Consider the following 27,358-nt stretch of genomic DNA (forward strand, 5'->3'; position numbering starts at 1 on the left):
ATCTTTGTTGTAGAGTACTAGTACACTTTCCATGAGCATATGTCCATCAGTGTTGTAATAGTACAGTGCACTGTTTCCATGACGATACATCCATCTTTGTTGTAGAGCACTATTACACTTTCCATGAGCATATGTCCAGTGTTGTATAGTACTGGTACACTGTTTCCATGGCGATACATCCATCTTTGTTGTAGAGCACTAGTACACTTTCCATGAGCATATGTCCATCAGTGTTGTATAGTACTGGTACACTGTTTCCATGGCGATACATCCATCTTTGTTGTAGAGCACTAGTACACTTTCCATGAGCATATGTCCATCAGTGTTGCAGAGTACTGGTACACTGTTTCCATGGAGATACATAAGCCTGTTTTGGAATTCTGATTTCAAGAGAGACAAATGTACCTGTGCTCTAGAGTACTTGGTGATAACTGTACCTGTGACTTAATGACTTGTACCTGGAGAGCATATATAGCACGATGTGGCTGCATCAAGGTACATGTCAATACTCAGCCAACTGGTTTTATAATCACTATTTCAAGTTTTCACCCATGTTAGAGGTGATGTTGAGCGCCACCTGGTTGTACTTGGTAACAAGATTTTCCATGAAGTAGTCCTCCAGCTCACACCGAATGGCAGCCAGGTCCGGCAACTCGTCACAGCTGGGGATGTTGAGCAGTCGATGGAACACGCTCTTCCACAGACTAACATTCCACTTCCTGGTGAGAGATGAGACAACAGATTCAAACAGCATCATCAAGCAAGCGATAGAATCAACACCAACATATTGCAACAATTGTAGTCATTAGTTACTAGTCAAGTTTTTAAATGACATTCCAAGACCTACATATGTTAGGCAATAAGATTAGATACATGTTGATATACTCCCACCCACTCACAACACTAGACAACACTGTTATAACCCACCTCTGGAAGCTACTTGTCATGTGCCACACCCCTTGTGATTGGTACACTTTCATGTAGTCACAGAACACCAAGACATGTATTGTACCAATAAGTCCAAACAGGTCCGTCTGAAAAACAACCAACTTTCACAGTCATTTCAAATGGCATTCAAAAGAAACATTTGTTGTTTAACATGATATCCAGCAATATTTCAGCTATATGGTGATACGGTCCAAAGGGACAAAGCAGAGATTGATATTGTAAGCATGATTATGATGTTCATATGATTAAGGTCTCTCGCTTGACCAGCAAAGGTTGTGGGTGACCTTTTCTAACAAGGATGTCCACGGGTAAAATAAGAAACAAGGTGTCTTCTCTGGCATCATTGATCAATTGTCAATATGAAATGAATCAGCCATCTGTAGTGCAGAAATGGATTAATTTAGACAGTAACATTTCGTATCTCACCTAACTTGTTATGGTATAGTTCACACAGTATTTAATCCTGTTTTCAGTTGATTTAACTTGCATATATCTGCTAACATTAATTGGTTTGAGTACACAATTTGAACCACAAAGATTCACAATGTCTGTATCTTCTTTCCATTTGTACAATCAGACTAAGGTATCAGACTAAGGTATCATACTCCTGCAAAATTATGCAGATCGCTATTAGAAAAGAGGAGATGTTGACATAAACCACAACATGAGCCACAGTCAATGAACATGAGGAATATACGAGTAGAATTCTGACCTGATACGTCCAGGGCATGTCTGTCCTCATCTCAATACACCGGAAGCCCTCTGTGGCGCACTTTGCCAGGAAGGTGGTGCCAGGGGGGTATCTTGTCATGTCAATGCTGCGTCCAAAGTCGATCAGCTTCAGGGTTTGTGTAGAGCGGCCGAATACTTCTTCCTTTGTAGTCTCACCATATAGGCAGGGGCTGAAGTAGGCAAGAGACATATCATACACTAAACTATCTCACCATATAGGCAGGGGCTGAAGTAAGCAAGAGACATATCATACACTAAACTGTCTCACCATATAGGCAGGGGCTGAAGTAAGCAAGAGACATATGCCTAAACTAAACTGTCTCACCATATAGGCAGGGGCTGAAGTAAGCAAGAGACATATCATACACTAAACTGTCTCACCATATAGGCAGGGGGCTGAAGTAAGCAAGCAAGAGACATATCATACACTAAACTGTCTCACCATATAGGCAGGGGCTGAAGTAAGCAAGAGACATATCATACACTAAACTGTCTCACCATATAGGCAGGGGCTGAAGTAAGCAAGAGACATATCATACACTAAACTGTCTCACCATATAGGCAGGGGCTGAAGTAAGCAAGAGACATATCATACACTAAACTGTCTCACCATATAGGCAGGGGCTGAAGTAAGCAAGAGACATATCATACACTAAACTGTCTCACCATACAGACCTTGTGTGACTTGTTTGATCCAACACAAGTAAGCAAATGCCTACACTAAACTATCTCACCATATAGGCAGGGGCTGAAGTAAGCAAGAGACATATCATACACTAAACTGTCTCACCATACAGACCTTGTTTGATCCAACACAAGACAAATGCCTACACTAAACTGTCTCACCATATAGGCAGGGGCTGAAGTAAGCAAGAGACATATCATACACTAAACTGTCTCACCATACAGACCTTGTTTGATCCAACACAAGACAAATGCCTACACTAAACTATCTCACCAAATAGGCAGGGCCTGAAACAAGCACAAGGCATATGCCTACACTAAACTATCTCACCATACAGACCTGGTTTGATCCAACACAAGACAAATGCCTACACTAAACTATCTCACCAAATAGGCAGGGCCTGAAACAAGCACAAGGCCTATGCCTACACTAAACTATCTCACCATACAGACCTAGTTTGATCCAACGCAACACAAATGCCTACACTAAACTATCTCACCAAATAGGCAGGGCCAGAAGCAAACACAAGGCATATGCCTACACTAAGCTGTCTCACCAAATAGGCCGAGGCTGAAGCAAGCATAAGGCATATGCCTACACTAAGCTGTCTCACCAAATAGGCAGGGCCAGAAGCAAGCATAAGGCATATACCTACACTAAGCTGTCTCACCAAATAGGCAGAGGCTGAAGCAAGCACAAGGCATATGCCTACACTAAGCTGTCTCACCAAATAGGCAGAGGCTGAAGCAAGCACAAGGCATATGCCTACACTAAACTGTCTCACCAAATAGGCAGAGGCTGAAGCAAGCACAAGGCATATACCTACACTAAGCTGTTTCACCAAATAGGCAGAGGCTGAAGCAAGCACAAGGCATATACCTACACTAAATTGTCTCACCAAATAGGCAGAGGCTGAAGCAAGCACAAGGCATATACCTACACTAAGCTGTCTCACCAAATAGGCAGAGGCTGAAGCAAGCACAAGGCATATGCCTACACTAAACTGTCTCACCAAATAGGCAGGGCCAGAAGCAAGCACAAGGCATATACCTACACTAAGCCTTCTCACCAAACAGGCAGAGGCTGAAGCAAGCACAAGGCATATGCCTACACTAAACTGTCTCACTTTACAGGCAGGGCTGGATCCAGCACTACATACCTGGCCTAAACTCAGTGAGAGTGGTTTTATGCTGCTTTTAGCAATATTCAAGCAACATGACAACAGGAGACGCCAAATGTGAGCTTCACACATTGTCGCTTGGGGGAAACGAATATCAGGGGGTGATGGCGTAGCCTAGTGGTTAAAACGCTTGCTCATCATGCCGAAGACCCAGGTTCAATTCTCCGCATGGGTACAATGTGTGAAGCCCTTTCTGGTGTCCCCCACCGTGATATTGCTGGAATATTGCTAAAAGCGGCGTAAAGGTAAACTCACTCACTCTTATATCAGGCGATTATTTCTGTGTTTATTTACATAAAATGGCAGTATGTCGCCAATCTATGTCTTACATGTTTCTGATTAGGAAGTTGTCTGGTTTGATGTCTCCATGAATGATGTTACACTTGTGCAGCTTCTCTATCATGTGCATCATCTCAATCGTCATGAACATCACAAGTGGCTCCATATCATTGCGCAGTGTCGATTGTACGCGGACATAGTTCACCAGGGACTAAAAAGAACACAAAACCAAGCTATGTATTACTACTTCAACTACAACATAGGAATGGTCACAGATATCTAGGAGGTGAGGTGAAATTGGGTTTAACGTCGTGCTTGAGAATATTTCGCTCATATGACGACGTGCATGCATGTGTATGTGTAGGTGCGGCTGCTTGTACTAGCCCAGACTTAAGCTTGTTTTATAGTGCTAGCCCACTGAGATACCATGCCGCAGTGAAGCATGAATACCCCACTCAGACACATTATACTGACTCCGAGCCAACCAGTCCTTGTTGTACCCATTAATGCCAAACGCCAGGCAGGAACCAACAAGTACCATATTTTAACGTCTTTTGGTATGATGCGGTCGGGGATCGAACCCGCGACCTTCCGCTCTCTGGGCGGACGCTCTAACCACTACACCACGGAGGCGGTCACAGATATCTAGGAACATGTCAGTTCAGAAATGTATCTTTAAACATAAGCATTGACTAACTAGGGCTGGGATGATTCACCGATGCATTGCGATACATTTAAGTTTGATACAGCTATCGTATCGTTGACTGGTGTATCGAAACAAAACGATACACAACTTGTTTTCAAAACAGTATTATCTTAAACATGTTACAGTAATTATTTAGAGAAAGATACGCAAGTATGATGGAGTTACTTGTTTGTTTATTACAAAAGTATTATTGTTAAACACAAATACCTTGAAATAATCATTTTAAATCTTGATACTGTGTGATTCTTTCAAGGTGTATGTATCGTGATACGTATCGTATCGCAGGAAAAATATCGCAATATGTATCGTATCATGACATAGTGTATCGTCCCAGCCCTATGACTAACTTTAAATCATACATTATGCATAAAGCAGATTCTTTGGGGGCTAGTTGAATCACTCGTGATCTTTGCTCTGAACTGATACGGTTGTCTGATTCAATTTTCCAATTATCGAACAAGAAGAAGCCACAGGGTATTACTTACCAGGAGAGAGCCTTTGGTGTGTAAGGTGCTGATGAGACAGCTGCCATCATCATAGAAATAACCTTTGTCGATAGCCATCAGGGAATCACTCTGAAAAACACAAGGCAACATACAGCAATAGCTACCTGTACATCTTTCAGTAGATATCACCTGTATCATTTACAGGTGTTTCCTGCATTATTTGGAGTAGGTAATACGTGCACTTTATGCCATGACATACAGAAGGTATTACCTGTAACACATACAGGTGTTTCATTAGTAAAAGATGCTGTAAAGCTCACAGCAGGTGTTACCTAACTACTAACAGGTAGGAGAGAATGATGGAACTAACCACATCCATGGGATCACTGATTTCCTTCAAGCGCTCACTGATCTGGCTGCAGATATAGAATTCCCAGGGACAAGCCGGTTTCTGAACCTGCCAACACAAGGCTCAATGAAACATTCAATGAAACATTCAAGAAAGTAAAGATGACATGAATAAAGAAGTAACAGCTAGCTTGCTTACTGAATTACTTCCTTCCTTAAGTGGTTATTACAGCCTCATGATATTGCTGACACGGACAAGTGGTTATTACAGCCTCATGATATTGCTCACATTGACAGGTCGTTATTTTGGCCTCATGATATTGCTGACACTGACAAGTGGTTATTACAACCTCATGATATTGCCTATTTTGACAGGTGGTTATTATGTTCCATGATATTGCTCACATAGACAGGTGGTTATTATGGCCTCATGATATTGCTCACAGACACAGGTGGTTATTACCGCCTCATGATATTGCTCACAGACACAGGTGGTTTTACGACCTCATGATATTGCTCACATAGACAGGCGGTTATTAAAGCCTCATGATATTGCTCACATAGACAGGCGGTTATTAAAGCCTCATGATATTGCTCACATAGACAGGCGGTTATTAAAGCCTCATGATATTGCTCACAGAGACAGGTGGTTATTACGACCTCATGATATTGCTCACATAGACAGGCGGTTATTAAAGCCTCATGATATTGCTGACATAGACAGGCGGTTATTAAAGCCTCATGATATTGCTGACATAGACAGGTGGTTATTACGACCTCATGATATTGCTCACATAGACAGGCGGTTATTAAAGCCTCATGATATTGCTGACATAGACAGGTGGTTATTACAGCCTCATGATACTGCTCAGACAAGTGGTAATTATGTCCTCATCACACTCATTATACTGTGTATGTTGACAGGTTATGACCTCATTATACTGTGTATGTTGACAGTAGACTGACATCCATGCGTTGCTTATGTCGACAGAAGGTAATGTCCTTATTGCTCACTGCAGATTTATAACCACACTGTTTTGCCTACCTTGAGAGCTTTTTCCTCCCCCTCGGTATCACATAAATCATCAAGGTTGTCCATGTCAAATAATCTTCCCCTGTACACACTGCCAAAACCTCCTTTACCAATACATTCAGAGATGTTGTACGTCTCTGTTCCTGGAAAGAGACAAACCATTTCCACATTCAATTCTGTTAACAAAACACACTGACAAACATATCATCTACAGTGCACAATGAGTTTTATATTAATCCATGCTGAAATCAATTGCTAATAACAAACGAAATATTTTGAGGGCACAAGCTAGTCTGAACTTCACAAACTAACTTGAGTGCCTGTCAGAACTGTTGTTCCTGACTAAAATAATTTCTCTTTTAAGGTTATATCTTTCACATCATTATTTGTGCAATAAGTTTACTCCAAGAGTGAGTGAGTATGGTTTTACACCGCTTTTAGCAATATTCCAGCAATATCAATGAGTGTTCACGAATGGCGTTTCAAAGTAACAGGACATTGGGTCCTGTAAGTTTCAGATGTCTGTCTGACCCATTGAAAATTCACAGGACCCATAGAATACAATTAAACACATATTTCAGATTAAACATTTCTTATAATTAGCATCAAAATTATTAACATACATTAGATTTATAAACAGCAAACAAGTGTCACATGTCACATATAAAAACTTCAGTCAAAGTCATTGAGAAATATAGTCAGACACTGGGGCCGGCGGGTGGTAGACTTCTATCGGACCGTTGGTGAATCTGCCGGATTTGTCAGAGGGTCAGACGCTATTCGTGAACACTGTATCACGGTGGGGAACTCCAGAAATGGACTTCACACATTGTACCCATGTGGGGAATTGAACCCAGGTCTTTGCCATGACAAGCGAACGCTTTAACCACTAGGCCCCCTTTACTTCAAGAAAGACTCACCTAGGAGAACAAATGTTGTGATCATATGTGGCAAGGGTTCATTGATATGATAGTAGTTCTTGTATTCCTCTAAAGGACGTTCCAGACTGGACAAAACTTCATCAATCTCAGCCTGGTCAAAGGGGTCATGAGGGTTGATCATAACTGACATAGACAGCAGTGCTTCCGTCTTCTCATCCGGCTCAGGAGCCACATAGTCAGCCATGTCGATCTCGTGATGCTTGTGACTGTCTGGGATGGTGATGGGGCAAAGCTCTAGAGTGGTCACATGGTGTTTAGAGTTGAGGTGGCTGGGATGACACTTGGACTCTTCCCCACTGCCCTCTGTACTTCCCTCAAAGATAGGACTGAAATGGAAGGGAGTTTCCGCACTGACATACTTCACCACAAGGGACAAAATACTTTAATATTTCCATACACATATCATTATTCAGTCTTGTTCAAAGGGTCAGAATAAAGATGCCCACTCACCTGAGAGAAGTTTTAGATGGTGGTGCTATGCTAACATCAAAACTTGGCTGTTGGGGGTTCTGCAGAGACTGTGCTGACACAACCTCAGGGTGTTCCTGGGGTGCCTTGATCTGGCTGAGTGGGGGGTTCGGCAGTTGTGGTAACTTCCCCATTGATAAATAAGGGGTGGATGCAAGACAGGCTGCAGAGGCAAAGCTCTCACTGGATCCAACATTTGCCAGTGTCATGTCTGTCATGGGCATGTGTAATATGTAGTCATCTGGAGAATCCTCACTTGGCATAACCTGAACAGAAAGGCTTTCTCAAGTTTGTTATGCAGAAAGCCATCTTGTCTCTAAACAAATAACTCACCCTTATCATCATGTGATTGGGATCATAAAGCTAGCGAGATTGTCAATAAAGTCACTCCTTCATACACAACTATACATATTATATGTTAAAGCTACGGAAGGTAAAAGTAATGTTAACCTCCTGGCACCTCACAGACTACTTGGGTTATAAACTTCCCAGGGAATTTAAATAACCTAGTAACCTGAGTAAAATCTAGGGGCCTAAATTTTCGAAGCTCTCTTAGTGTTAAGATGGTTCATAAGTGCCATACATTAACATTAACTTACGACTATCTTAGCTCAGAGAGCATAAAGCTAATTTAATAAAGTCACTCCCAGGTCATCAGGCTAACCTCCTGGCACCTCACAGATCTATAGCCAGGGAAAATCACTTTTAGGGGTGAGTAGTGTTAAGATGGTTTAAGTATGCCGCTTAGCAATAATCCAGGCTACTCTGCAATATCATAGCGTTTATACAAAGCCACGGAAGGTAAAAGTAATGTTAACCTCCTGGCACCTTCACAGACTACTTTGGGTTATAAACTTCCCAGGAATTTACCAACTCTAGTAACCTGAGTAAATTCAGGTTTGTGTTCTCCTATCATAGCAGTGTTCTCCCAAAATGGGCTTCACACATTGGGCGTGACAAGTGAATGCATTAACCACTAGGCTACCCTACCAACCCCTAAATCATTTTAGTAGAATAGCCTATTCCAAATTTAGTCTGCTTTTACATCAGGTGCTGGGGTTGAAGTCACTGGTGGTTCTACTGTCAGGCTAGAGAAGAATATTGAGATGGGCCTACCTTGACAGTTTCCACCATGACTATATCATGCTCCCCCTCAGGGTCGACAGGGAGACCTATGGATGGCTGCAAGTGGCCTGACAAGTTGTGGCGGCGAGGAGCAGGCTTGTAATCCTTGGGGGGCCTGGAAGTTAACAAACTACCCTTCTCAAGGCTAAAGCAATCATATGACTATGTCCTAATCATAATGAAACACAATATAATTAGTGAGTGAGTGAGTGAGTTTGGTTTTACGCCGCTTTTAGCAATATTCCAGCAACATCACGGCGGGGTACACCAGAAATGGGCTTCAGACATTGTACCCATGTGGGGAATCGAACCCGGCCTTCGGCGTGACAAACCAATGCTTCACCCATAGGCTACCCCACTTCAGTGCAACCATAACTTTGATCAGTCCAGTGAGTTAGTTTAATTTTACGCGACTTTCAGGAATATTCCAGCAATATCATGTCGGGGGACACAAGAAATGGGCTTCACACATTGGATCCATGGATCCCGGATCTTCGGTGTGATGAGGGACACTTTAACCACTAGGCTACCCCATCGCCCCAATCAGTCCAGTGTTTCATCTGACATGTCAACAGGGAAATGGGAAGATTCATGGAAGAGAGGCCATGTCATTACTAACTGACAATTACTTACGTGTTCTCTTTGTCACCAGCTGGATCCTGTTGAGTAATCATTGGCACAGCTTGCTCTTCTGATTCGTCATAGATGGCAAAGGGCTGATTACCAACAGGGGCTATCACAGCAGCTTGAGCTAAACAAAGACAATCACAGATGTTCAAAAACAAAAGATAACTTCACAAAAATTCAAACAAACCTGTAGAGGTTTCTGATTCTTTGATGAGAGTCCTCCTTGGGGTACATATAAGCATTAAAATGTCCATTTTCAATCCCAACGACAGTTGTAACTATATTTTGAATAAAATATCTACAAACAAAAAACAACGTTTTTGTCTCGTCGACCACCCCTATGGACCCCAGAATGGACCCGTCCACCAAGAACAGGCAACTCTAGGCGTTAACCTCGTACCTCACTTTCCATGCTAAACGTATCAGACAGAATGTGAGACGGTGGGTGGCCGTACCCCAAGGAGGACTCTCATCAAATAATCAGCAACCTCTACAGGTTTGTTTGATTCTTTTTCATGAGAGATCCTCCTTGGGGTACATATAAGCATAAGACAGACTCCTAAAGACAAGAGTCCTGGGAGTGGTATTCTGTCTGATAAACTACGCCCCCGACAAGCTGAACATTCCCAACTGTAAAAAGAAAAAGGAACAGCTCACTTACCTGGCCACGTGACCTCTTCAGCCAATCTGGCAAGGGCGTGGTCCAGGGTCAGGGAAAATATATTCTGCTCATATGCAAATGAGGCAGTGAACTATGCATGAAGTAAACAATTGTGCCCCACCCCCATCCCGAGTTTCATAAACACCTAAGGAGGGAGAGACATTAAATCCCATGAAACCGCAGCAAAGCTTAGATTTCTAAGGAATAATGCACAAAGAAGATACACAGGGGAGAACAAACCATCACCATAAAAAAACAAACACCAAGTAAGGGTAAAAAGGGAAGGAAAGTTGACCGCAAACCCGCCACCAGTAAAAAACAGATAAAGCCGTAAATCTAAAGCTCAATCGGCTAGAGAGTTACGACTCTGCCCACTGGAGAGAACAGACTGACCAAACCGAGCACGCTCACTGGAGTGTCTGACAAGTTGATAATGCCGGATGAACGTACTCGGCCGGCTCCAGATAGCCACGGAGCAGATCTCCTCAACAGGCAGAGCCCCAGCATAAGCCTTAGATGTGGCGACTGCTCTAACCAAATGAGCTTGTAACCCAGAAGGTGGTGTTAACCCTTTCTGTGTATAGCTCGTACCAAAGGGCAGAGACAAGCCACCTAAATATGGTCTGCTTGTTCGCCGGAAGACCAGCCTTACCTCCACCATAACAGCAAAACAATTGGTTATCTCTCCAGATAGCCAATGTCCACTTGATATAAGCCTTGAGGGTCTTACGCACATCTAAGACGTGAGCACGCCGAAGAGAGGTACCCGGTGGGGAAGGCTAAGTGAAAGCTGGAAGCTCAATAGGCGCCGTGACATGAAAGGCGCTGTCTCTCTAATGCTAACTCTGTCTTTATGAAAAACAGTTAGCTGGGGGTCGGCTGACATTGCATGAATGTTGCCTACTGGCCAGCCGGAGGTTACCGCCACAAGAAAAGCTGCCTTCCACGTCAACAGCTGGAGGGAAAGAGCCAACAGATCATAAAAGAAAGGACCGGACAGCCAATCAAGAACGATCGACAAGTCCCACGGGGGACTGATCCGCCGGACACCCCACCTAGATATGGTCTGCCACACCTGCTGTGTGGATTCTGTCCACACCTGCTAAAAAACGCTGTACAAGAGGGTGCTGCCCCAAGAGTGCACCGTCGACAGGAATATGAAACGCTGAAATAGCCGTTGAGTTACCTCGAACAGTTGAAGCAGCTAGCCCCGCTTCAAACCGAGACTGGAGGAACTCAAGCACCGTGACTAGATCTGCAGAAAAGGGATCAAGCATCCCCCTGCCGACACACCAGCGCGTATAGCAGGCCCATCTATCCTCATATTGAAAGTTTGTCGAATCCTTCCGCGAAGCCAGAATGGTGTTTGCAACTGATGCAGGAATTCCGCTCGTCTGGAGGCGATTCCGGACAGTGGCCATGCCACCCACTGAATCCTGGGATTCGGGTGTGGCGCTCCATTCTGGGATAGAAGATCCGGTCGAAAGGGTAATAGTACAGGAGGCTGAGCCAGAAACCTGAGAATTACCGGAAACCAGCTTTGAGCTAACCAAAGAGGTGCAAGGAGCACTAACAGTCGAGCTGGTTGGGTGGCCAACTGCGATAGGATCTTGGATATCAGTGGTATCGGTGGGAACACCCACAGTACCCTGTCCGTCCAGTCGAGTTGGAAGGCATCGTTGGCTATCGCTCTCCAGTATCCGGTATCCGAGAGCAAAACTCTGGTATCTGGTTCGTCGCACCAGAGGCAAACTGATCCACCTGGAACGACCTATACAAATGGGTGATAATCCTGAATGTCCCCCGGTCTAGCATCCACTGATATGCAGTGTGATATGCAGACTGATCCAGAACACCCCCAACCTGCATCCAGAGGAACACCCCTGGATAAGTTCCCGCAACCGCAAGTGAGGGGTTAACCAGTCGGGCCTCACGAGAACCTTCTCGTAGCTCTCCGAATGGGACCACAGTTGAGCCAGTGCCTGCTGTATAGGTCTCATCAGACACGCACGCCACACCACATACACAGTCGCCGCCAAGTTGCCTAGCAACTGGAGCCACGCCCGAGCTGAAGCCGCGGGAGTCTCAAGAAACTGTAAAACAGTTCTCTGAACTTTGGCAATGCAGTCCTGAGACAGGGAAACAATCCTTGTCTCTGTTTTGTATCTTGTTTCCAAGAAAAACAGATCCTGTGTCGGAACGAGTTCTGATTTTTTTAGATTGATAATCCATCCCAGCCGTATGAGAATATCCATCACGTGATGTGTGGTATTCCTGCTCAACTGCTGGCCTAACGCCCGGAGCAGCCAGTAGTCGAGGTACGGGTGACAAAACCTGCCCTCTGACCTGGCTAACTGAGCTGGGATTAACATGAGTTTGGTGAACATCCTTGGCGCCTTGGAGATGACAAAGGGGAGCACATGAAACTGGTAGCACTTCTCGTCAAAGGAGAACCTAATGTACTTCTTGAAATCGGTGTGCATTGGTACATGTAGGTAAGCGTCTTTGAGATCGCTTGACGTGAGCCAATCCCTTGTCTCGACGGAGTAGATCACTGAGCGCAGTGTCTCCATCCTGAAAGATGGCACTTCTATCATTTTGTTCAGCCCTTTTAGATTGAGTATGGGTCTGAACCCTCCGTCCTTCTTGGTCACTATGAAATACGTGGAGTAAAATCCCTAGTTTTCGTGACCTTCCGGGACCACCAGTAGAGACTGGACCTCGGCACAGAGAATGCCCGCTTTTTCCTGGGAGATGAGCACAGGAGTGTGCCGCATCCCAGTGAATGGTGGCGGACCTCGCTTCCACTGTGGCATATGGCCATCCCTGAGTGTGGACAGGACCCAGGGATTTGAAGTGGCTTTCACCCATTCCGGGAAGAAGAGTGTAAGCTGGACGCCTACAGGGACGTGTGGCATGAGGCAGTGCACTCCCACACGCCCGATCTATCCGACTTCAGAGGCTGACTTCAGAGCTGGGGCGTTGGCAGGGAAAGGCGGCAGTCGCTGGCCCTGCCTTGCCGAAGACAGGGAGGAAGAGGAACCACCAAGTGTGACAGACGTAAAGACGCACTCATCCACCACCGGCGGCTCAAACAGTGCCTCTTCTCCCAAAGGGTACCGCCTGCTAAGTTCCGGTAGACAAGAGCGAGTACCCGAGAGGAGAGGATTAATCACCGTGGCAATCAATGATGAGAGAATACAGAGTTTAGCCTCAGCCACTCGCGTAGGCACAAAAGCCTCCCCCGGAAGGCGAAATTCCGAGGGGTCAGGCCCAAGCACAGGCACAGGAACAGTAACCTGAGGCAGCACTTGTGCAATGCGTTCGCGCACCTGCCTCAGAGACGATCCAAAAGAGTACGAGACCTCACCCTCTGGCTCGTCTCTTCCCCATCCTCCTCCATGTCCACATCGTCACATCCCTCGGTAACCGAACTCTCTGTAAAGAGAGACGGCTCCGTGGGCACCGTTCACATAGAACATGAAGGACTCAAGGAAAAGATAACCAGAGGGTTCAGATCGCCCTGTCCCCGGCTCGGACCTGAGCCGCGGGGCTGAGGCAACAAGGTAGGAACTGCCGAAGCAGGCCGCCCAGTGTGCCCAGCCAAGCCTCTGAGCGCCGAGGGACCTGGTTGCCCAGGTATGCTCAGGCGCCCATCGGCGGCAGACGAATCCTGCGCCCCACCGGGGTAGGAGCCCAACTCGGCACTAGGAACAACAGACAGACCATCCCCCGAGCCGAGACTCGGGGTAGGTTGCCCAGGGATAGGTGCACGCCACCGTCCCCAGGAGAGCAACCTGGACCATCGAGATTAACACATTGCGTGCCGAGCTCCTGACGGAGCCCGGACATTGCACTATCAATCATCGACTTCACATTAGACATCTGCTGCTGCTTGTGTTGCTGAAATAGTGAAGCAATTGAGTCAATATGTAAGGCAGCAGCAGGGGGGTGTGGGGGGGGGTTGGACTGACTGACTGGCTGCAAGTGGCCTGACAAGTTGTGGCGGCGAGGAGCAGGCTTGTAATCCTTGGGGGGCCTGGAAGTTAACAAACTACCCTTCTCAAGGCTAAAGCAATCATATGACAATGTCCTAATCATAATGAAACACAATATAATTAGTGAGTGAGTGAGTGAGTTTGGTTTTACGCCGCTTTTAGCAATATTCCAGCAACATCACGGCGGGGGGGCACCAGAAATGGGCTTCACACATTGTACCCATGTGGGGATTCGAAACTGGGTCTTCGGAGTGACGAGCCAACGCTTTAACCACTAGGCTACCCCACCGCCCCTGTGGGGGATTTGGAGGTGGAGGGAACAGGTGACATCTTAGACACGATGCATGACCACTGCAACAAACGTCAAGTCTGACAGAGAACGTATAACGTAACCACAAAAATATGCATGGGCGATTAATAAATATAAATATTACCCATACTAGCATATAGACTGTACTTAAACAAGAAGACAAAGACCCCGCAATGGCAAAATACTCTTCATGATTATGTCTATGAGTTATGATTATGTCAAATATTTAGGTGTGTATATAGAAAAGTGGAAGGAGAGTATTGAAAGGTTTTTAAAGTTCTGCTCCAGAAAAGAGCACTACCACCAATTTCAGGCTAAGTCGAACTTGTTGCCATGGAAATGCCAAAAATATTTTATTCAGAATTCCAAAACTACCAAAAGGCACCAGTACACCACCAGACCAATCTATGTGCCAAGTTTGGTGAAAAAATAGCGAACGGTTTTAGAGTTCAGCTCCGGAAAAGAGCACTACCACAATTTCAGGCTAAGTCAAACTTGTTGCCACAGAAAAGCCAAAAATATTTTATTCAGAATTCCACAACTACGAAAAAGGCACCAGTACACCACCAGATCTATCTATGTGCCAAGTTTGGTGAAGAAATATTGAACGGTTTTAGAGTTCTGCTCCGGAAAAGAGCACTACCACCAATTTCAGTCAAAGTCGAACTTGTTGCCACAGAAAAACCAAAAATATTTTATTCACAATTCCAAAACTACGAAAAAGGCACCAGTACACCACCAGATCCATGTATGTGCCAAGATTGGTGAAGAAATATTGAACGATTTTAGAGTTCTGCTCCGGAAAACAAATGTGGACAGACGGACGGACGGACGGACGGACTCACGGACGCACGGACGGAGTCCATTTGAATTCCAAAACTACCAAAAGGCACCAGTACACCACCGGATCTATCTATGTGCCCAGTTTGGTGAAGAAATAGTGAACGGTTTTAGAGTTCTACTCCGGAAAAGACAAATGTGCACAGACGGATGGACGGACGGATGGACGCACGGACAGAGTCCATTTTAATACCCCCCGCAAAACGCGTTGCAGGGGAGAATAAGAACTAGTGCATGCCAGCCCACTTCATAACATGGAGCCCATTAGCAACATATGACGTGAATACAACTATTTAGAGCAAATCACGTAATATAAATAATCCACCTGAAAAGAGATAAATATCTACAAATTCAGTAACACAACACACAAACCTAGACAAGGGAGCTACAGGGTAACCTGAAAAAGCAAGCGTGTATGCGCCTCCCGTCCGCCATCTTGACAAGTACATGGCAAGCCAACAGGGACTAAGACGAAAGTTACAACAAATGATGAATGAAAACTTTCAAAAACATTGATCAATTACCGCCCATGCGAATAAGAGATAACCATACATACAGTAGCTGTTTCTGAAGAACTCTTCTGGTCAATCGAAAGGGAAAATCAACTTGTAAGCTGAAGGACACGTCGATACTGACGAACAACAGCATGGAACGAGGTACGAGGTTAGCGCCTAGAGTTACCTGTTCTTGGCGGACAGGTCCATTCTGGTGTCCGTAGGGGTAGTTGAACAAGACAAAAACGTTGTTTTTTGTTTGTAAATATTTTATTCAAAATATAGTTACAACTGTCGCAGGGATTCAAAATGGACATTTTAATCCTTTAAAAGGAGGATCTCTCATGAAAAAGAATACTTGTTTGTTTGTGGTTTAATGCCACACTCAGCAGTTTTCCAGCCATAAAATGGAAGTCTGAAGCTATTCGAGTCTGAACCAAACAATCCAGTGTTTAACATCATGAGCATTGATCTACACAATTGGGACAAGTATGGGTTGATGAAGACCAGCATTGCAATACATGATATGAAACAAAAATTAAACAAAAATATTTAGCAAAACCTAGTTATATAATGAGATTAAATTTTAACCACTTTAATATTTTATGAGCGCTTCAGTAATCATAATATGACTAAGCTTGACAAGCAAGTTAGGTAGGTAATATTTCTGATGAAAGGACTTTCTGCTGTACGTAAAAAATAGACCCTCATTATTCTATTTCATAATGTAATCTAACATCATTATATTTTGTTATATTTACATCAGTCAACAGACAACCATTTAGTCTAGTTTTTGTTTAGAAATAGTTTGTGTGTGTGCAGGAAATGATGACATCATGAGTGATGTGCAGGAAATGATGATGCCATCATGAGTGATGTGCAGGAAATGATGATGCCATAAGTGATGTGTAGGAAATGATGACATCATGAGTGATGTGTAGGTGAGGTGAAATTGGGTTTAACGTCGGGCTTGAGAATATTTCGCTCATATGACGATGTGATGTGTAGGAAATGATGACGCCATAAGTGATGTGTAGGAAATGATGACGCCATAAGTGATGTGTAGGAAATGATGACATCATGAGTGATGTGTAGGAAATGATGACGTAATGAGTGATGTGTAGGAAATGATGAAGTAATGGGTGATGTGTAGGAAATGATGACGTAATGAGTGATGTGTAGGAAATGATGATGTAATGAGTGATGTGCAGGAAATGGTGACATAATGAGTGATGTGTAGGAAATGATGACATAATGAGTGATGTGCAGGAAATGATGACGCCATAAGTGATGTGTAGGAAATGATGACATAATGAGTGATATGTAGGAAATGATGACGTAATGAGACGATGATGTAAATGAATGTGATGACGAATGGGTGATGATGTAGGAAATGATGAGCGATAATATGTGTAGGAAATGATGACGTAATGAGTGATGTGTAGGAAATGATGACGTAATGAGTGATGTGTAGGAAATGATGACGTAATGAGTGATGTGTAGGAAATGATGACGTAATGAGTGATGTGTAGGAAATGATGACGTCATGAGATGATGAGTATGAAATGATGACGTAATGAGTGATGAGTAGGAAATGATGACGTAATGAGTAATGTGTAGAAAATGACGATGACGTAGGAAATGAGTAAATGAGTGATAGGAAATGATGACGTAATGAGTGATGTGTAGGAAATGATGACGTAATGAGTGATCTGTAGGAAATGATGACGTAATGAGTGATGTGTAGGAAATGATGACGTAATGAGTGATGTGTAGGAAATGATGACGTAATGAGTGATGTGATGTGTAGGAAATGATAAAGTCATGAGATGATGTGTAGGAAATGATGAGGTCATGAGATGATGTGTAGGAAATGATGAGGTCATGAGATGATGTGTAAAATGATGGCGGTTGAAATAAATGCAGAACCAATATCGGAGACTCAATCTGTTTTTATTCAGAGAAAGAGGCATGAAACGATCCCAGTACCCACGTAAAGCTGCACTATATCTTTCCCTATACTACATCATTTGGGGTACAATGACACAATGAACCGGGCTATTTATTGCAAACATTCAACTGTCAGTTTTAGTTGTATGTCAAGCATGGTACACTGAACCTACTCTGTCCCCAAAAGGCATGGACATCACCTATCTTACCTCCAGTGACTTCTCCGGTAGGCTCTTCACCAGGCCAGCCATACTGTTTCTCACAGTCCAGGGAGGCATTGAACATTCCACGGACAACCTTCAGGGCCTCCTGTGTGTTCACTGTTGGGGATGGGGCTACTAAACTCTGAAACAGTAACATTCACCCATGGAAACCAGAAATAATTTAGACATTTCCACAAAAAATAAGGACTCATAGAAAATATTCACTTCAAATTCCTGAAATTAATGTGAAAAATGCTGTTCAATCAGGACATAATTGAGTATATAATCATATCAGATTCATTGCAAAATGGGCCTGAAAAATTGACAAACTTAGAACTGATCTCAATAAATTGGCCACTTGATTAAGATGGTGTATGGTCTTAGAATCATTTACAGATGTTTTTATCTGTTTTATTGTTCATTGACCTATTTACACAAGAGTAGCAATGTTGTGGTGCATATATGAAATGAAACACAAGATTACTGATACTCTAATTTCCATTCAGTACTCTAAATGTACACTTCAGGTTTTCCAGTGCTCCTGTATTGACTAAATAAGGAGTACATACTCCTGATGTTGAAAAATTATCTGGAGCCCAGAGGTGTCAAACAATTGAAGTTAAGATAGTGTTGATACTATTCAATTGAACTGCTACCATGCAATTCCAATTCTACTGTCCTGAAAGCATTATTTGCTTATTAGCTTTACAAGTTCAAAAGCAGGGCAACTTATTTCATCATACAAATTTTTCCTGGGTGTGAAATAATTTGCTTTGAACCTATAAGTTGTTTTGGATTTCATACCTGTGAAAGAAAGGATTTGGGGGCGAATAGACAGCAGAAACTTTTGTCAAGATTCACATACAAATGACAAATGGTTTCTGACAAACTAGTGCATGTGAATGCATATTTAGCATCATGATGATAAAGTTAACAGTTTGGAAAGGCAACTGACCCCTCGATGGGAAAAACTGTTGCTGTCTGGTGTGGGTCCCCGAGACTTGGGCCTGGCACCAGAAGAACCATGAAAGGAGTTGACTGAGGTGTTAAAGACTGGTGTCCTCTGACTGGAGTTGAGGCTGGTGGAGGGGTCTGTGGGGGCTTCCATCTTCCTCCGTGCATCTCGAGATGCTAGCAGCTGTGCTGACAGACCAGGAGGCACATTCTCTGTGTTGCCATGGGAAGTCATATCATCAAAGTTGAGCTGGCGAGTCAGTCTTTCACTGGAAAGACCATTTTAGACCTCAATATCCGCTTATGATATACATTTGTGGATGAGAGGCACTATATACATGCTGTTCTCCTGTTTACCTGGTATACAGCGGCAGAATGTACCTGTTGTTCTGTATATCGGGTGTAAGGGGGCAATATTTACCTGCTGTTCCCCTGTGTATCTGGTGTAAGATGGGCAGTATTTACCTGCTGTGCCCCTGTGTATCTGATGTAATATGGGCAGTATTTACCTGCTGTTCTCCTGTGTATCTGGTGTAAGGGGGTAGTATTTACCTGCTGTTCCCCTGTGTATCTGATGTAAGATGGGCAGTATTTACCTGCTGTTCCCCTGTGTATCTGGTGTAATATGGGCAGTATTTACCTGCTGTTCTCCTGTGTATCTGGTATCAGAGGGGCAGTATTTACCTGCTGTTCCCCTGTGTATCTGGTGTAATATGGGCAGTATTAACTGCTGTTCTCCTGTGTATCTGGTATCAGAGGGGCAGTATTTACCTGCTGTTCTCCTGTGTATCTGGTGTAAGAGGGGCAGTATTTACCTGCTTCTCCTCTGTGTATCTGGTGTAAGAGGGGCAGTATTTACCTGCTGTTCTCTTGTGTATCTGGTGTAATATGGGCACTATTTACCTGTTGTTCTGTATATCTGGTGTAAGGGGGCAATATTTACCTGCTGTTCCCCTGTGTATCTGGTGTAAGATGGGCAGTATTTACCTGCTGTTCCCCTGTGTATCTGGTGTAAGATGGGCAGTATTTACCTGCTGTTCCCCTGTGTATCTGGTGTAAGATGGGCAGTATTTACCTGCTGTTCTCCTGTGTATCTGGTGTAAGATGGGCAGCATTTACCTGCTGTTCTCCTGTGTATCTGGTGTAATATGGGCAGTATTTACCTGTTGTTCTGTATATCTGGTGTAAGGGGGCAATATTTACCTGCTGTTCTCCTGTGTATCTGGTGTAAGGGGGCAGTATTTACCTGCTGTTCCCCTGTGTATCTGGTGTAAGATGGGCAGTATTTACCTGCTGTTCCCCTGTGTATCTGGTGTAAGATGGGCAGCATTTACCTGCTGTTCCCCTGTGTATCTGGTGTCAGAGGGGCAGTATTTACCTGTTGTCTCCTGTGTATCTGGTGTAAGATGGGCAGTATTTACCTGCTGTCTCCTGTGTATCTGATGTAATATGGGCAGTATTTACCTGCTGTTCCCCTGTGTATCTGGTGTAAGAAGGGCAGTATTTACCTGCTGTTCTCCTGTGTATCTGGTATCAGAGGGGCAGTATTTACCTGCTGTTCTCCTGTGTATCTGGTGTAATATGGGCAGTATTAACTGCTGTTCTCCTGTGTATCTGGTATCAGAGGGGCAGTATTTACCTGCTGTCTCCTGTGTATCTGGTATCAGAGGGGCAGTATTTACCTGCTGTGCCCCTGTGTATCTGGTATCAGAGGGGCAGTATTTACCTGCTGTCTCCTGTGTATCTGGTATCAGAGGGGCAGTATTTACCTGCTGTGCCCCTGTGTATCTGGTGTCAGAGGGGCAGTATTTACCTGCTGTTCTCTTGTGTATCTGGTGTAATATGGGCACTATTTACCTGTTGTTCTGTATATCTGGTGTAAGGGGGCAATATTTACCTGCTGTTCTCCTGTGTATCTGGTGTAAGAAGGGCAGTATTTACCTGCTGTTCCCCTGTGTATCTGGTGTAAGATGGGCAGTATTTACCTGCTGTTCCCCTGTGTATCTGGTGTAAGATGGGCAGTATTTACCTGCTGTTCTCCTGTGTATCTGGTGTCAGAGGGGCAATATTTACCTGCTGTTCTCCTGTGTATCTGGTGTAATATGGGCAGTATTTACCTGTTGTTCTGTATATCTGGTGTAGGGGGGCAATATTTACCTGCTGTTCTCCTGTGTATCTGGTGTAAGGGGGCAGTATTTACCTGCTGTTCCCCTGTGTATCTGGTGTAAGATGGGCAGTATTTACCTGCTGTTCCCCTGTGTATCTGGTGTAAGATGGGCAGTATTTACCTGTTGTCTCCTGTGTATCTGGTGTAAGAAGGGCAGTATTTACCTGCTGTCTCCTGTGTATCTGGTGTAAGAGGGGCAGTATTTACCTGCTGTTCCCCTGTGTATCTGGTGTAAGATGGGCAGTATTTACCTGCTGTTCCCCTGTGTATCTGATGTGTGGAGGCAGTGTTTACCTGCTGTTCTCCTGTGTATCTGGTGTGAGATGGGCAGTATTTACCTGATGTTCCCCTGTGTATCTGGTATCAGAGGGGCAGTATTTACCTGCTGTGCCCCTGTGTATCTGGTATCAGAGGGGCAGTATTTACCTGCTGTTCCCCTGTGTATCTGGTGTCAGAGGGGCAGTATTTACCTGCTGTTCTCTTGTGTATCTGGTGTAATATGGGCACTATTTACCTGTTGTTCTGTATATCTGGTGTAGGGGGGCAATATTTACCTGCTGTTCTCCTGTGTATCTGGTGTAAGAAGGGCAGTATTTACCTGCTGTTCCCCTGTGTATCTGGTGTAAGATGGGCAGTATTTACCTGCTGTTCCCCTGTGTATCTGGTGTAAGATGGGCACTATTTACCTGTTGTTCTGTATATCTGGTGTAAGGGGGCAATATTTACCTGCTGTTCTCCTGTGTATCTGGTGTAAGAAGGGCAGTATTTACCTGCTGTTCCCCTGTGTATCTGGTGTAAGATGGGCAGTATTTACCTGCTGTTCCCCTGTGTATCTGGTGTAAGATGGGCAGTATTTACCTGCTGTTCTCCTGTGTATCTGGTGTCAGAGGGGCAATATTTACCTGCTGTTCTCCTGTGTATCTGGTGTAATATGGGCAGTATTTACCTGTTGTTCTGTATATCTGGTGTAAGGGGGCAATATTTACCTGCTGTTCTCCTGTGTATCTGGTGTAAGGGGGCGGTATTTACCTGCTGTTCCCCTGTGTATCTGGTGTAAGATGGGCAGTATTTACCTGCTGTTCCCCTGTGTATCTGGTGTAAGATGGGCAGTATTTACCTGTTGTCTCCTGTGTATCTGGTGTAAGAAGGGCAGTATTTACCTGCTGTCTCCTGTGTATCTGGTGTAAGAGGGGCAGTATTTACCTGCTGTTCCCCTGTGTATCTGGTGTAAGATGGGCAGTATTTACCTGCTGTTCCCCTGTGTATCTGATGTGTGGAGGCAGTGTTTACCTGCTGTTCTCCTGTGTATCTGGTGTGAGATGGGCAGTATTTACCTGATGTTCCCCTGTGTATCTGGTGCAAGATGGGCAGTATTTACCTGCTGTTCTCCTGTGTATCTGGTGTAAGAGGGGCAGTATTTACCTGTTGTCTCCTGTGTATCTGGTGTAAGAGGGGCAGTATTTACCTGCTGTTCTCCTGTGTATCTGGTGTGTGGCTAATATTGAGTTGCCTCTGCAAACGCTGTTGTATGTCCTGATCCACTGCATTCTGGGCTTGCTGTGTCTGTGTGAGCCTACACAAAAAGTATGTAAGGAATGAGTTGGATTTATTTCCACTATTTCAGCTACATGACAGCATATCAACTTAAGATAAGTGAAAATCCCAAACTAATACAGACTACTGACAGACACATTTCTGATGCTCATCTTGAACAGATTTTTGTATCCAGGTAATTATTTATCAGAATTGCCTGAATTAAAGTACTTGGAATACAGCATCCTGCACACATACAAATAGAAAACTGCCAAGAATAAAAATTGCAACCACTGGGAAACTGAAAGGACATATTCATGTGTAGGACTGAATCCTGCTATTTCATAATTTGGTAATATTTACTTACATTTCCTTATGTCATCTCATAAAAAACACAATGCACAGTTAAATGCTTACTGAACTTCTAGTACTAGGTCTTGTAAATTTGTTTCAGTTGGTTAACGCCACATCCAGTTCTAATTAATGGCCACTGAGTATGCATATTCTTACATCGTATGTATTTAAGTAAAATATTCTCTCTGGGAACCCATTTTGGGTTTACCTGAGACACGTTACAGATAAAGCTTGTGAGTGGCAAAGACCCCCAAATAAAAAGAGGAGATATTCAAATAGAATCATCCAATGTATTTGAAAGACATTTGAAGAACTACAAACTGCTATGACTTCAATATTCTTTACAGTTTACATGCCTAAGAAATATGCGAGGAGCCCCTCACCTCTGGTTCTCTAGGTGCTCCTGCTGTAATGTCATCTGCTTTCGTAGATCCTCCATCATCTTATCTTTCTCTGCCTGTAACTGTTCCCGGATTGAGCGATGATAATTCACCAGCTCTTCCCTTGCCTGCTTCAGACGAATGGCCTCCTCTGCAAACAGATATCCATTAATGAGTACAATCAAAGGCCTTGAACGTGTTACCTTTGAAAACTGAAACTGGTATGATGGCAACAAGTTGCCCTTGGGATGTGGTGCATCATTTTGAGGGAGAACCTTTAGCTTCAGTCAGTTACAATATCTGTCAATCCTTGTTAATCACGGTCTATTATCATACGCTGTCATGCACATTTCCTCAATTTCAACCTATGCAGAAAGATCCCAATTAGAATTGGTCTTGAGCAACCCATGTTTGTCATACAAGGCGACTACGATGTACAGGTGGTAGCCAATTGCATATTTTGTTTATTCAAAATATCAAAAACAAGTGTAGAAGTGAGCCCAGCTCACATACCCCCACTTCCCACTTTGGGACATGGAAATGACTGATATTGATATATATATAGTGACAAGGATCAGCAGCTCAAAAGACTTTCTCCTTGACTCTACTAAACTTTATATACATGTTAGATAATAGTTTTGCCATGTACTGATTACAGTAATGATTTATGGAAACATTATTTTTTTGTGTTTTCCGTGGAAACCTGACATACAATTGAACTTGTTGCACACAATAAAGTGGACGTAGATGAAGATTGTTATTTTTTAGCACATGGCATATCTGTGGGTCATGATTAACGTGTGTATTAAGTTTGGTGAACCCATCATGTATAGTTTCGATGATATGCTGTGGCCAGGTAACCATCAAACACATTTTGCACCAAGTAATGTTTCCATGGAAACAACAACAAAACAAATTCTGAAAAAAAATTAAAATAAAAAAAATTAAAATAGCAAAAGGCACATCAATGGGTAATGATTTACATGTGTGTGAAGTTTGGTGAACCTAGCATGTAACCTTTAAGAGATATGCTCCGGACAAAACCATTAAACACATTTGGCACTAAGTTGTGTTTCCATGGAAACAGCAATAAAACAAAATTCTGAAAAAAAATTAAAATAGCAAAAGGCACATCAATGGGTAATGATTAACATGTGTGTGAAGTGTGGTGAACCTAGCATGTAAACTTTAAGAGATATGCTCCGGACAAAACCATCAAACACATTTGGCACTAAGTCGTGTTTCCATGGAAACAGCAATAAAACAAAATTCTGAAAAAAAATTAAAATAGCAAAAGGCAAATCAATGGGTAATGATTAACATGTGTGCGAAGTTTGGTGAACCTAGCATGTAAACTTTAAGAGTTATGCTCCGGACAAAGTTTCGGGATGGACAGACGGACGGAATGAACGCTATATACCCCCGTTACTTCGTAGCAGGGGTATAATTATGGTTATTTTGTTCCCCATGTTATTAAACAATGTAAGGTTTGGTTCTTGTTTTCAATTTGCTGCATTATGATGTATCTCATGTACCGAACTGAAACAACCGAACCAAAGGCCTTGTACCACACTATGTACTGTACCTTAGTAAGAGTGTACCGTTTCACCCCTAACAACCATCATAAAGACAGAAAATAGCAGCGAAGTGTTAAAAAATCAAATTCTCAGTTTCAATCTTAATAACTGCAAATAACCAACAAGTCCAGGTACTGTATTACCAAGTTCAAGCAATATTACCTTCTATTTTCTGTCTCTCTTCAGCAAGTTTTCTGTCCTGGTCTTCCTTTGCCTTCTGTTTGGTCAGCCAGCGTGCGCCTCGCAGCTCCTCAAAGGAAAACTCCTCCAGGCCACGGTAAATCTTGCCCTTGTTGTACATTGGCCTCATCTCCAGGCCCCCTGTCGGTGCTGGCTGCTGCATGGGTGCTAGAGGGTTGACATGCTTCTCAGGCTTCCGAGCACTACCCAAACACAGTATCAGTAGATACAGTACACACAATACACATACAAGAGAAGTTACACTGCACAACTTTAAGCGGAAATATGTTCCATAAGAGCAGAGTCCAATGTCTTTGGTTAATACCATAAGCATGAATCAGCCATACCAAGTGTTACACAATTATTATATAGGTATGTGATTATTATCAATGTTTGAACAGTTCAATCAGTACATCTTTGATCAGACACAATACCTACCTCAACACCTGTGGGTCAACGACTGATCCTTTCTGGGGTGTCCTGAAAAATAACGCAGGAGTACATTTAAGAATTGACTTAGATATATTTTACATTTATGTAGGTCTAACCATAACATACTGTACACAATGTAAATCTGCACACCAGTTTTTCCATTTGTAATTCAATGAATGCAAAATCATTAAATCAGTTCTTATAAATACAGCTTGTTATCAAGTTAAGTAAGATACAAAAATACATTGTCAGTTATAACATGGATATTTCATGGCATGAAAATAAACACCACCATGACATTTTTGCGAATGTATGTTTATCGGTACTGGTAATGATATCTTTTGCACTTAAAGTTTCAGCTGGATGTTTCTGACAATGGAACTGCATTCATATGTATCACTGCAGACTTTGATCATACCCTAGATTAGGTTCCAAACACTAAACTTACACCATAGGTTGGTCCACACAATCGTCTACATGGACTGTGAAACTGGGTGTGGCATTGGCTGCTAGCAAGGCTGTATTCTTCATGGGAACCTGTTTCACGAAATGTATAAACATTCACTGAACCTGTCTGGGCATGCTGAGTCACACAAATACTGTCAAGTTTGTATAATGTAAGTGTGCATTAGATGAGACAGATATAACATTCATAAACACAGTTCATACAAAACTCCAGACACCAAGTTGTAGGATCTCATAACATCTGTATCAAGGCCTCCCTGAAGCAATGATTGTTCTTAAAAAATAGTTACGTCTAAACAGATTTTACCTCGACAAATTAACTGAATGTCATTGATGGAATGGCTCTCCTGTACATCCAAATAAATTTCTCTAAGTCTATATCTCCATAAAAGAATACAACATGCATCAGTGACATACAATGTTGTTTACAATTCAGGACCATCATGCAAGGTAATTCACATCTGCCTTTCTTTCATATCTTATTTTGTCGGGCTACATATTTTGTGACTAGTGTAATATCCCTAATAAATCTTAAGTATACATCTTGGTGTATAATGGTTCAGGGTTACTGTTCCAACACTTAGATATATCTTATAGCGGCCAGAATATTACACAGGAAAGTACAGCCAGAGTTAATTCCCAGCACCATTGCGAAGCCAAGAAATAGAGAATACTAAACGATGTCCCGTGTAATACCATGTTTATGAAACGATGATACTATTAGTTTAGTATTTTATGTATTACTCACCCTACATTAGCAAAATACATTAGCAAAGTACATTTTGCCTAAGAATTTAACGAGTGTGATGACTCTCAGCTTTCCACTACAGGTCTAATACTACTGTGACAGAGGTATTAGCATTGTGACGTCATAACTGTAAACTACTTTGGCATCATACGTACGAGATCACGAGATGTTATTACACAATGTGTAATAACATTGTAAAATTATTAAACAGTCATATCTTCAACAGGTGAGTAATAAAGTAAAGTATATATCCAGTTGTAACATATTTTGTCAACCTCATTAAAATTTAATTGCACTATTCAGCACTACAGGTGTACTATGACACACAATTCAGTCAGGTACACAAAACACAACTAAATTATCCTCGTCTTAGACAGGTCTACTACAAGCATCAAGTAGAAGCAACCTAATTGCCTTATAATTCCCACAAAGGTCCATAAGATGAGGACACCTACCCTAGCTTTTGTCCAGACACCGGGCTTCTGCTCATTCTCCTGTTGGTGGCTCTTGTGGGGACAGTCTCCCACTCTCCGGTCTGCTTGGGGGTACAGGCTATCTCTGCATTCTCATCGGTGTAGATCTGGAAACCTATCC

At 43.1% G+C, this 27,358-nt stretch overlaps 1 protein-coding gene across 1 annotated transcript; it reads right to left on the reverse strand.

The window, feature by feature from the left end:
* Window positions 1–117: 117 nt before the first annotated feature.
* On the reverse strand, window positions 118–27,322 carry LOC124291988 (mitotic checkpoint serine/threonine-protein kinase BUB1-like). Its single transcript, XM_046729065.1, has 19 exons — window positions 27,220–27,322; window positions 26,000–26,088; window positions 25,558–25,599; window positions 25,102–25,322; window positions 23,366–23,513; window positions 22,561–22,668; window positions 18,930–19,197; window positions 17,981–18,116; window positions 9,525–9,642; window positions 8,883–9,006; window positions 7,749–8,032; window positions 7,278–7,624; window positions 6,370–6,500; window positions 5,347–5,433; window positions 5,016–5,105; window positions 3,875–4,035; window positions 1,661–1,850; window positions 928–1,034; window positions 118–719 (listed from the first exon to the last, which is right to left on the reverse strand). The coding sequence occupies exons 2-19, from the start codon at window positions 26,080–26,082 to the stop codon at window positions 533–535; spliced, it is 2,832 nt and encodes a 943-aa protein (XP_046585021.1). The 5' UTR covers window positions 26,083–26,088; window positions 27,220–27,322; the 3' UTR covers window positions 118–532.
* Window positions 27,323–27,358: the final 36 nt, after the last annotated feature.

This window comes from Haliotis rubra, unplaced genomic scaffold (assembly GCF_003918875.1).
Source record: "Haliotis rubra isolate DU_JTF1 unplaced genomic scaffold, ASM391887v1 Scf504, whole genome shotgun sequence".
NCBI classification, from domain to species: Eukaryota; Metazoa; Mollusca; class Gastropoda; order Lepetellida; family Haliotidae; genus Haliotis; species Haliotis rubra.

Excerpts from the sequence above, each read along its gene's own strand:
- LOC124291988 (XM_046729065.1), bottom strand. The coding sequence starts at position 26,082 with ATGAAGAATACAGCCTTGCTAGCAGCCAATGCCACACCCAGTTTCACA. Across the intron at positions 9,643-17,980 it reads TACCGGAGAAGTCACTGGAG|CTCAAGCTGCTGTGATAGCC; the intron begins GTAAGATAGGTG and ends GTCTTTGTTTAG. Across the intron at positions 9,007-9,524 it reads GCTGGTGACAAAGAGAACAC|GCCCCCCAAGGATTACAAGC; the intron begins GTAAGTAATTGT and ends GTTAACTTCCAG.